This window comes from Papilio machaon, chromosome 29 (assembly GCF_912999745.1).
Source record: "Papilio machaon chromosome 29, ilPapMach1.1, whole genome shotgun sequence".
NCBI classification, from domain to species: Eukaryota; Metazoa; Arthropoda; class Insecta; order Lepidoptera; family Papilionidae; genus Papilio; species Papilio machaon.
The window spans coordinates 1,056,759-1,068,989 of NC_060014.1; the positions used below are offsets into that span (position 1 = coordinate 1,056,759).

Sequence of the window (12,231 nt, forward strand, 5' to 3'; positions counted from 1 at the left end):
GCTGAAACATTGTATAAAAACATATTATCTCGTATAGTTTTTGTACAAACTGTTTCGTAGTGAAAATTCAATTTTATTCTTATATCTTGACTTATATTCCTTTATTTATTTTATAAATTATTTTTGAATATATTTTATATTTAATTGACGTGATATTTTTATTTTGCTAGAAATTATTTTTTCCATATTTTACTTTGAGATAATGTTTTTTGCGGGTACGTAAGAATGTATGTCGGTTTGTATGTATGTAAATTTCATTGTAACAGCACAGAGTCTAAATGACTGAATCTATTTTGACAAGTGAGGTGGTAATCTTCTTATTAGTGTCATAGGTAAAATTACATTACCACAAAACTCATATTTTTGTTTTAGGGTATAAAAATTTTAATATAATAGCGTCGGTGGCTCAGAGGTTAAGCGCTTGACTTGCAATCTGCAGGTCCTGGGTTCGAATCCCGCTTTGTACAATTGTGTTTTTGGTTTTGATTTACATATGTACATTTATCCAACGTTCTTCTGGTGAAGGAAAACATTGTGATGCAAATATCTGAGAAGAAATTCAAAGATAAATGTACAAATGTAAATCGAGAATCAGAAAAACACATACAGTCAAAATCTGTTATAACGACATCGAAGGGACTACTCATATTGAGTCGTTAAAACCGATAGTTGTAACAACCGGTGACAGGTATTAATAGGAAAGATATGTATATAACATTCAGCCAGGACCTTTGATTTTGGTCAATTTAACCGGTATGTTGTTCTAAACGATGTCGCCATAAACGGTTTTGACTGTAGTTACATGGCGGGATTCGAACTGTGTGTGCGAAAAGTGTTTAACTCCTGAGCCACCGACGTTGTTTTCTTAATTAATACTTATTACAAAGGTTAATATTAAAGAAAAAACATACTAAAATTGCAAATCGTGTATTTTCAAACGTAACAAATTTTCTATTTTGATATGGCACTAGTCATGATGTGGTCCGAACGCTAAATTATTACAAACTAGTTCACTCAAATGCGTTTCAATAAAAAATGCGCATCGTCGCCATATTGTGACGTCATAACTTTTTAATAACTGTTATTTAACGTTTATTTTAAAAGTGAACCTCAGAGTTGAAAAACTCAAGTAATATTTTTTTTACCGGTGAAATTTTTAATAATATTAGCTGTCGCCTGCGACTGTCTGCGTAGCATTAAAAAAAAAAATTAATTAGTAGATAGATGTTCTACATCTGTGACAAATTTCATCAAGAACCGTTCCGAAGATACCTTCGAAGAAATATCCATCCATACATCTAAACCAGTGTTTCCCAAAGTGGGCGATAACGCCCCCTTGGGGGCGTTTGAAACCTAGGAGGTCGCGATAAGAGGCCCAAAATATGGGGGGCATTGAAATTAATTAAAGTAATGAAATAGTGGTTTTTAAGTTTTAGGGCTGAATAAAAATTAGGGGGCTCTGAAATATAATTGATTTTCAAAGGGGGCGGTGAAAGAAATAAGTTTGACAATCACTGAACTAAACATTCGCATTTATAATATTAGTAAGATACCGACAACTTATCTTATCCGGTGGGCATAAGTCAAACTAAATTAGGATAGCTCACTAGCGTCCTCCTGTCAATACCTAAAAAGTGTTACGGAATCCTTTTCCTACTGTAGTTGTCATGTAAATTTTTCTTTCATGTCATTTTTATGTCCATATCGGTTAACTAATATAGGAACGGCTAAAACACTCACGTAAATATGTCCGGTGTCGGCGTGAGGAAACGACGGGCCGCGAAATAATACCAGGTCCACTCACCCTGATAGAGGGCCCCCGATGGGCTCGAAACTAGTCGGTGCCGACACCGGATATACATACATGAGTGTTTTAGCTATTTCTATAGTTAACTAGCTTTTACCCGAGACTCCGTCCGCGCGTAACAAAAAAAATGCACATAAAATAAAAAAAGTTCCTATGTCCGTCTCCTAGTTCTAAACTACCTCCCCATCAATTTTCAGCTAAGTCAGTTCGACCGATCTTGAGTTATAAATAGTGTAACTAACACTACTTTCTTTTATATATATAGATGATAATGTCTCACGAAAGTTTGAATAATCCATATCGGTTTTATATATTTTCTAACATGGCCAACCTATAGCAACACCGCATGTTTGATTATACGTCGGTTTCGACCAAAATCTCCGTTTAAAACATAACGTTATCGTGTTTAAATTTTATTGAAAAATCAAAGTTATTGACGCAGACATTTTCATTTGAAACGCATAATATATCTACGTTAAAGTAGTACAAATAATTTCAATGTTAACAAAGTATTAACTACAAAACCAGTATAAAGCTATTATTGCACTCTTATACATAAAAACAGTTGATTTAATATACTAGTAGATTTGCTTTAATATAATTGCACAATAGTTTAGAGGGGTCCCAAATAAGATTGGCGACAGGCAGTCGGCTGTAAGAAATTAAACCATAACTTACCAACTTACAAAGTTAATTGATCCGGTTAGTTTAAGTGACAATAAAAAACAATAACCCACTAACGCCCCCATCAAACACAAGATCATTGTCGTACTGTAGTTGACAAGTTTTATGACATTTTCACGAGGCTAAATTATCGGATTATAAAATAAACAATAATTATATCGCATATAACAGAATCTACGAAATTATTTAACACTAAAATTCGTATATTTATTTATATTTTTTAATAAGAATCTACTAGTTTATTAAATTTTAAATCATAATACAGTCGGAGGTCCGATATAAGCGAGGGTCTGCCCGGTCCCAATTGACCTCCATATAGCGTTGCCAGGTGTCCGGATAAAGCCGGACATAGGTAGGCTTTTTGATTGCATGTCCGGCCAAAATAAACGATTTTCCGGCTTTTGTTAGGCTTTTTACATTTCCCAAACAAGAGTGTACCTATTAATACTGAGACAAAATCCTAAATAATATAGGGTGTCCAACCTTTATACCAAAATGTCCGGCTAGTAGGTTTGGCGACCTGGCAACCCTATCTATACGTGACCCTTTGACACACGCTTATTCAGATTTAACTGCATTTTAACAATCACTTTTAAATGCTTATCGGGTATATTTATGTGTATATTCCAGATTAACAAGTTATATAAATATTTTTTTAAATATAAAAGATATGGTGTTTAATTGACTATTGATTTTATTATGTTTTAAAAAAAACCTTGGTATATTGGCACAATGTAATAAATAGATATATAACCTACAGAGTATTTCATACATCATTTTATATTTTAAATGGCAACACTATTGGAACGAAGTTCCTTATCGCGCGTTGTGAAAGGGGGCTAGACGGAAAAAAATTCTTACGAAAAGTTGTTACGACAATTTTTGCTATAGTAAGTATGTTAACGACGAATGAGCGCTACTTCACCATGGCAACGACGTGAAAATATATAACGAAAATTCATAGAAATAAAATGTACTTCTTGTGAAGACTTAAGTTTTTTATTCATAGAATAAACATTGGTTCCTTCACTAATTAATAGAAAGGAACTTCGTTCCATCCGGGTGTCCCTTGACACCTTTCAAGTTTTTTTTTATATTAAAAGGGTTTAAAATATGTACTAGCTGTCGTCCATGACTCCAGTTCCAGACTATGATCTACATCTATTTTAAATTTAATCTAAGATCCGCTGGGCCGTTCTGGAGATAACCTTCAAAAATATCAATCCATCCATCCATCTAAACATTCGCATTTATAATATTAGTATGATTGTTCGGGTAAATATTGACAGTTCTATTGTAATTTGTTATATATATATATACTAAAGTGATACCTAATAACAAATAGGCACTGCAGTGATAAATTATATAGCTAACAACACACGCAAACTAACTAATATTAGTATATAAGACGCAATAAGAACACTGTAAATATGTATACGAAATCTATTATTCATAGTAAATAACGGTATACAGGGTGTTCGGATAAATGTAACGCAAAACTTTCATTGAACGTAAGACGATTAAATTCAACAATTGTCTAATTTGGCCGTTAGATGGCGAAGATATTGAACCTTTTTGCTTTTAACTTCCTATACACCCTGTATTTAAGTTCGTCAGAACTAGTCAATCTTTCATGTCTTCGTAATAAAATATAACCTTAGAATTCGACTGCAGATATAGTTATATTACTGCAGCCATATTGTCTCTGTCTTTGTCAAAGATAATAAAGACATATGTAATTCAAGTGTTACTGCAGTGGAACTCTACGGTTAGCATTGATATATACTTTGGTAGATACATCGGCGCTTATAAAGTGGAGCCACCAAAAGAAGGGAAGAATCCATAGTTTGCCTTCTTTTGTTGTCAGTTGCTATTGAATTGCGTGAATCTGTCCCTTTCACACTTGCCACACGACAGTGTGACTTATGCCCGAATACTGAAACGTCACTTAAATATGTAAGAGCGTCTTAAATTATAAGACCACGCTTAAACTCCAATATGCAATTTTCGTAAGTCAGTTAAAGACGCATCTCAACTTTGATGCCAATCAAATCGTACCATGCTTAAAGGCCACTCAAATCACATTTCTTATACTGGATCGTCACTCAACGACATTTTGCTGTCAAAAAACTGTCATGTCGACTTAAGTACGCCAACAATTTAAGAGTGGTCGCGAGCTATCTTAAAAGTAAAAATCTAAGGTGTTAACATGTCTGCTTCATCATTATCATCGCTTTCAGACAAATAAAATTCTCATGTCACAATGTTCGTTCCCGTACTCCTCCGAAATGGCTTGACCGATTCTCATGAAATTTTGTGAGCATATTCAGTAGGTCTGAGAATCGGCCAAAATCTATTATTCATACCCCTATAAAGTTTTTTTTAACTGCGCACGAACGGAGTCGCGGGCGACAGCTAGTATTTATATACAAATGCCGACTGAACGAGAATATATCGAAATCGCAAATAGGTTTGTAGCGACATCTGTCTGCGCCCGCTTAAACTGCTTAAAAAGTGTCTTGATGATATTATGATTTATTAAAATTTTATTAATTTAAACTTGTCAAAACATAACGCCAGATGCTTTCCATTCTACAAAAGTAAGGTCAATTTTTTTTTATTTAAAACTAATTTAAACAGAAAGGATATTTTTTAACAACCTTCTTAGATTTTTGAGTATTTAGTATTTTTATTTTAATTTTCTTTACTATTTGGGAATGAACACGTCTTACAACTATAGGTTGTCCAAGCCATGCTGCGTGAAACGGATACGTAAAGTGAATTTTAAGAAAACGTAATCGAGAACAAGTATTTTTTATACACTCTTTGACAGAAAACAAAGGATGTTGCCATGACGTAAAAATAATACGTCTACTTACGGAATCACGCGCTTACATGTCTTGATTTGCGTTTGTGTATTCCACTTAAATTTTGACGTCTGTTAAATTGTAAGCAATGCTTACGAAAGGAGATATTTAAGTAACGTTTCAGTATTCGGGCATTATAGACATATAAGCGTTAATGAAACGACATTAATATCAGTAATGTCTTCTTTCAAAAGAGATGGTATACACCTCAAACTAACTTAATTTCCGTCTCTGTTGTGAATGGTTCGTGCTTTGCTTCCAAAAGAGACAAGTGCCAAATTGTAACAAAGAGTTTACGACATTATTGCGTTCTCATAAGGTATATATTTTGATAGCCTTATATTCAATTGTGTGACGTCATTGCCACATTTTAAGTTTGGTTTTCTACCAATTTATATATCTATGGCGGGTATAAAAGTTACTAATTAAATCACACAGGATTGAATTATTAAAAAAGTGCTGTACATATTGGTCGTTATCACGTATATAAATGTATATTTAATCATCCTATATATAACTCTATAATTCGACTGCAGCGACATTTGCATGCATATTGCTATCCCTTACAAGTGCGCTACAGTCGAAACCCTAAATGTTAGTACTATTAAGCTATAGGCACTAGAATACACAGTATGTTGCATTTTGTGAAGCGAGAAGAAAAATTAGTGACAAAATTGGATAAAATACTAAGGCAGTGTTTCGAATACATTTTAGCTTAAACATACATCAACCATTTTATATATTGACTAGATTTTTGACAAATCATAGTTATTGTAACATTATTATACGTAGACTTGAGAAATGAGATCTTTACAAATAAATAATGAAGTACTTATACAGAAAGTATTGTTGTGATATATATTTATGGTGAAACATATAACCACGTTGACGTCATATAAAAATCAGTGGCAGTCAAAGTGTTAAAACACGTGTTTAACTAAACAGTGTCTAAGTATATTTTTGGAACGAAGTTCCTTATCGCGCGTTGTGAAAGGGGGCTAGACGGAAAAAATTCTTACGAAAAGTTGTCACGACACTTTTTGCCATAGTAAGTATGTTAACGACGAATGAGCGCTACTTCACCATGGCAACGACGTGACAATATATAACGAAAATTCATAGAAATAAAATTTACTTCTTGTGAAGACTTAAGTTTTTTATTCATAGAATAAACATTGGTTCCTTCATTAATTAATTGAAAGGAACTTCGTTCCATCCGGGTGTCCCAACACACCTCTCAAGTTTTTTTATATATTTACCACTAACAGTGGGTTTGTGAGACCAAAATCTCCGTTTAAAACATATTATATACTTTGTTATTTATTTGTCAAGATTGCATTTCAAAAACCTACGCAGAATAATTCAATAATCTGGATTTCTAGTAATGTTTAATATCAACTTGCGTTAAAGGATTGCCATATCGTCCCTTAGTTTACAACACCGCTCAAGTCTAAAATTAGCGGTTTTCATATTTTAATGCTATTTTATGGAGCTGCTCATTCCGCGTCTTAACATTGCTCATATCGCAATTGAAAGATAAAAAAAAATTATTTCCTAACCGCTAAATAGCATATTCACTAAGAAATTACTAAAAAAAAACCCCGTGGCGGATGGGGAAGTGGTCAGTAGTACAGCTTAGCTACGCTATCCGGCTAAGCCCGATGGGCTCGCTGAGCAAAGTAGGATGTGGTCCTCCAGCAATATGGGAGTTGTGCAGCACTGACAAACCCACGGAAAAACCAATTGTTAAGAAACCAACAAAAGAGAAGGGGATCTCATGTGTCGGAGGCCAAGACCCACTTTGGGTCGCTGCGCCAGCGGAATAAGTAAGTAAAAAAACGCAGTTTTTTTTTAAATGGAGTTTTTTTAGTCTCCTGTAAAGTTGTAAAAATGACTTAAGCAATACTGTTAGCTAAGGAACGATATAATTAAACTAAAATGTAATTGAAACACTAAAATTTTGTTGTTAACTCTAAGACTAGATTCGAAATCAATTAGGGGACTAACTACCGCACTCTTCGCTTTATTATTGTAGTTATCTTAGCGTAGTTTAAACTACACTAAGAAACCTTTAATGATCATTAAGATTGTGTGCGGCACTATCATTCATACACAATAACATCACACACACCATACATATCTAATTTTAAGAATATCTAAAAAAAAAAGTGAGATTGAAAAATTCTAGACTACCCGCATTTCTAGAAATCAGATCTTTCAGGAGGGATTTTAATTGTAAATTAATTTTCTACATCTAGCCTTTTTCCCTAGATCAATGAAGGACAAAACTGTTCTAATAAACTAATAACTATTTTACATAATTCCAATACAGTTATCGAATCCAGCGCTGCATTATTAATGGAATAACGTACACCGGAACCTCAGTGCATTCCTTTTATATATTTTTTAGTTCTAATTCAGCGCTGAACTCAATCGCTGGATTGGAATGATATAAACATTGCGTCAAGGGTTAAAATCTAAATAAAATTTTCTATTGCTTTGAAATTGAACACAAACGGTAACATATTATCTCTAACAAGAGGCAAATGTATTGGTCTGAATGTTTTAGCAACGAAAACGCACTGTTACATATTGCATTTAAATAATTTCATCGTTGTTTTTTATCACATTTTTTTAGTATGCCGACTCCATTGATTGCACTGTCCTGATAAAAATCCAACCAGAGGCAATTCATAAAAATCCTCTACAATAGACAAACGATAAAACTCCCCGATCATAGACAATCAGACGTGTTTATTTTTGATAGGGTTGCCAGCTTTCCGACGTCGAAAATTACCCATTTGTCGTAGAATTTGTACGTTCTCATCATCAACTTCTCTGTCTATACCCGAAGTGCCAGGTATCGAACCCCAGAGCTTCAACTTACCTGGTAAATAAATGAGTCCCAGAAGTGTAATAACTAGAAAATAAATCAAATGATGTATCAGTCACCATCATCTTTTTAGCCGACTTCAAAAAGAAGGAGGTTATCAATTCGACTGAATTTTTTTTTTATGTGTGTTACCGCGAATCTCCGCCCCTGGTGGTCCGATTTTGATAAAAAATATTTTAATCGAAAGGAAGTGCTTGCAGCCATCTGGGACCCATGTCCCATTTTTTTGTTTTTTTTTTTTATTATAACAGCTATCCACAGCTAAAAAATCTGATCAAAGACTTACGATCTCTGTTGATAAAAGTAATTTAGAATTTGGACATGTTTCGACAGTCGAAACTCACGGAACACTGCGCAATCTGTTACTAAATACTTTAAGACATAATATTTTTTTATATTACAAGATGGCAAACAAGCAATCGGCCAAATGAATTCGGCCGAAATGGCAAAGCGACCGCTGCCCATAGACAACTCAATTGCAGATGTGTTGCTTACCCTTAATCGAAGGAGGAGACGCACAAAAAGAGAATATTTAACCTTCCTATGCATCTCCTCCTCCATCAAATCGAGGTGGATTCTTCCCTTCCCATCCTTTCCTTATAAGAAAAGGGTGGGAAGGCAAAGAGGATTAAGATTAGGCTTAGGATTAGGGAAGATAGTATATATTGAAATAAAACAAGCAATACTTACTGTTTAAAATACAAGGGAAGACGACATAAAAATTGAGGTTCGTAGAATGGAAGTAAAAAGCTTCGGTGACATATAAAATTATAGTCAAACATAGTGACCAGTAGCCCATTGACACGACACTGAAACAAAAAAAAAATGTCTATGACACTCCGGTGTAGACTACAAATCGATTGCCTCACTCAACAACAATTGGTTCAGTCATTCAGTCTGCAAACGATCACAAAGGAAGTTGCATAAATAAACCCACATACTTACAAAAAACACTTATCATCATCAGCTCACTATACATCCCCACTGAGGAGCTCGGAGCCTACCCCAAGTTAGGGGTGATTAGACCATAGTCAACCACACTGGCTCAGTGTGGGTTGACTTCACACATATCTTTGAATTTCTTCAAAAAAACACCCTTCGAAATCAGTCAGGTAAAAATCGTAGTAGCATAAAAAGTGTTAAAAGAAACCTGGCAAGTATAAGTCATTGACAGCATAAGCCTATTGTAAAGTACAAAGGGTTAGATTTCACTTCACATCAAGTACCACTTACAAGAAAATAGGTTAATGGATTTTTATCTGGCAACATTTGAAAGGAAATTTTACTTATAGTCAAGTAAAGAAAAATGGACTTTATTAACCCTTTAATTTTAAATAAATCATGGTAAAGGGTAAGACAGGCATGAAGTGGTAGCAATTCCGCGTTTCGTCTGATGAGTGTGGTGCCAGAGGCTTAATTTTAATCCACGTTCCCTCTCCACCTTTTTCTTATGAGGAAAGGATGGGAAGAGGATTTGACGGAGGGGAGGACATATAGAAAAAGGATATATCCCTCCTCTGTCGATTAGTTAGGCAATGCATCTGTGAATGTCTATGGGCAGCGGTCAATTTGCACTGGGCCAGAGTGTGGTTGACTATAGCCTAGTCACCCCTAACTTAAGGTAGGCTCTGTGCCCCTCAGTTGTAGATGTATAGTGAACTGATGATGAATGAATCTCGTCAAACCCACCTGTCGTACAGAAATGTGTCATACTTACGGTTTATAATGTATGTAGAGGGTGCAATGTATAAGAGCCAGTGCTTTTAGCACTGAGTACATTCCCAACATTCTTGATATTGTAAAGTCACCTGGAAAAAAGTATATTCACTACTACTAGTAATAGACTTCTATGTACAGTGATACTGGGATAAACGAGAGGTCAAGGGACCATGATATTTTTCTATCTAAGCAGTTTCTCGCTTAAGGAGGTTGTTGAGACCGGAAAATGATTCATACTTATAGATGTTTTATGTTTATTCACTTCACACTTATCCAGGGTCGAATGTAAATCTTACTAATATTATAAATACGAAAGTTTAGATGGATGGATGGATGTTTGTTTGAAAGTATCTCCGGAGCGGCTCAACGGATCTTGATGAAATTTCGCATAGATATAGATCATAGTCTGGAAGAACACATAGGCTACTTATTAAGTGTTGTTTTAATTAAGCGCGGACGGAGTCGCGGACGACAGCTAGTTAAATATAAATGTTTGACCCCTATGCATTCCTGAACTAGACTTTAATGAAAAATTGGTAAGTTATTTTTAGGAATCCAGAGGTAATAACAAAGGAGAGACTTAATTATGAAGAAAAATAAAATTTTTACATGTGGCATCTCGCAACTTTAAGAGCAAAAAGAATAAAATTTATGCATATTCTTACCCTCCAAATGATCAGTGTCTCCATTATGACTTAAAAACGATCTTCTTTCTATGTACGACCGTCCTGCGGTGCCTAAATCCATGAAAGCAACAAACGCTATCCACCCGCGAAAAGCGTAAAGCACTTTATTTTGGACCGCCATAACCTCTTGTTAATAACGCAAGACAATATTAAAGAACTTTAACAAAGTTCGTCGACCTAAATTCGAATGAGGAATATATGAGTTAATTGAATTAAACAGTGTGTTATTTTACTTTGCATGGACGCGGTAACGTTCAACGTGCTTCGCATTGCGGCATTTCACCTGCATTACATATTTTCGTGAGAAAAATGTAATCAAATTGCGCGGAAAAACCCTGTAGCGCAGAAGCAGTTCAATCATAAACGTCACTGTCAAAGTGACAATCTGACAAGCTAACCAGAAACTTTTAATTTGTGTTGCGTGCGTTCAGAAATAATTTCGGTAAATATTTTAAATTAATTCACATCGCAAAATAAGATTTTAACAAAAGTCCTTTGTGTCAAGCCCTGCAAAAGAATTAATTTAAAAGAGATAAATTTACTCATAAGTTCACAACGTAAGTATTTCAAGGTCACCGCATGGGAAGAAAAATTCACTTAACTATTACAGATCCTAAATCAATAGTCTTCTTTCTATATTTTTGGAATGATTTTCGTTCCTCAATGTTATCAATAAAATTGCACATACAACCATGAATTGATTGGATATATTTATCATTAGTAAATTCATGGAATTTAAAGCACAATTATAAACACAACACACAGTTCGTATAAAATGAAAAAGTTTTCAGTGAATAAAATTAACGAATCGAAGAATTATCGTACAGTTAATGGTTTTAATGAAACTTTACTGATTCGGTGCATCTTTTAATACATTTTCCGCTTCAGTTCAATAAAATAAATGGTTTTACCCTTGCAAAGTGCAATTTCGAAGACAAGTGAAATGTGACATCAATGTTGCCATATACAATCAGACACTTTATCCTATCCACTCGCGGCTGGTCACAAATACCTAAAAATATCGTCGCCATATTGGTATTGTCAAAAAGTTCGCGATCCATCGGTATTTAGGGAAAAATGATTTTTCGTTTTTCTACGAACGAATCGCCTGTGTTCTTGTGATCAGACGTTATCTAACGTGTTTTTAGATGTTTCGTTTATCGGATCCGGTGCTTGATTTGGTTCGTAAATGATGTTTTCAATGGAGCAACGTTCAGGGCGCAGTAGGTCCGGGACATCGGAGGATTCGGAGATGAACGTTGGTGGTGAAGTGGTTAGAGAAGGTGTGCCATCGGATGAAGTGTATTCAGCAGTGGCCGCGGTCTCCGACGAGATCGGGGACATATTAAAGGATGAATTGGGAGACGCCGATAGGGCGGACAGGATCGGTGCTGAATTGGCAGACCTGAGTGCCGAGCTCGGTCTACTAGCCGGTTTAGCTGACGGAGAACCACAGCAAGACTTCCCTTCGCTCTTCGAGATTGCTGTTAGTATTCTCTTTGTTGAATAATGTCGGAAAATATGCGTACTACGAAAGGTATTGATCCAGAAAATTTGTTTTATCTATGAACTTCA

At 35.0% G+C, this 12,231-nt stretch overlaps 2 protein-coding genes across 4 annotated transcripts in view; one reads left to right on the forward strand and one right to left on the reverse strand.

Annotated features, from left to right (window-relative positions):
- Positions 1-7,824: 7,824 nt before the first annotated feature.
- On the reverse strand, positions 7,825-11,012 carry LOC106713444. The gene is made up of 4 exons (XM_014506250.2): positions 10,636-11,012; positions 9,969-10,059; positions 8,942-9,060; positions 7,825-8,278 (listed from the first exon to the last, which is right to left on the reverse strand). The coding sequence occupies exons 1-4, from the start codon at positions 10,775-10,777 to the stop codon at positions 8,103-8,105; spliced, it is 528 nt and encodes a 175-aa protein (XP_014361736.2). The 5' UTR covers positions 10,778-11,012; the 3' UTR covers positions 7,825-8,102.
- Positions 11,013-11,654: 642 nt separating this feature from the next.
- LOC106713427 overlaps positions 11,655-12,231 on the forward strand; it is a 49,052-nt gene continuing 48,475 nt past the window's right edge. For all 3 annotated transcript variants that reach the window (XM_045685321.1, XM_045685322.1, XM_045685323.1), the window contains exon 1: positions 11,655-12,142. In XM_045685321.1, coding sequence (XP_045541277.1) covers positions 11,846-12,142 — 297 coding nt within the window. In that variant the 5' untranslated portion in view covers positions 11,655-11,845. The remainder of the gene's footprint in view (positions 12,143-12,231) is intronic.

What these genes read in the sequence shown, in the direction of transcription:
- LOC106713444 (XM_014506250.2), bottom strand. Translation starts at nt 10,777, where the DNA reads ATGGCGGTCCAAAATAAAGTGCTTTACGCTTTTCGCGGGTGGATAGCG. An exon ending in AGACACTGATCATTTGGAGG is followed by an intron (nt 10,060 to 10,635) that starts GTAAGAATATGC and finishes ACTTTTTTCCAG; the next exon opens with GTGACTTTACAATATCAAGA. An exon ending in CTCTACATACATTATAAACC is followed by an intron (nt 9,061 to 9,968) that starts GTAAGTATGACA and finishes TTTTTGTTTCAG; the next exon opens with TGTCGTGTCAATGGGCTACT.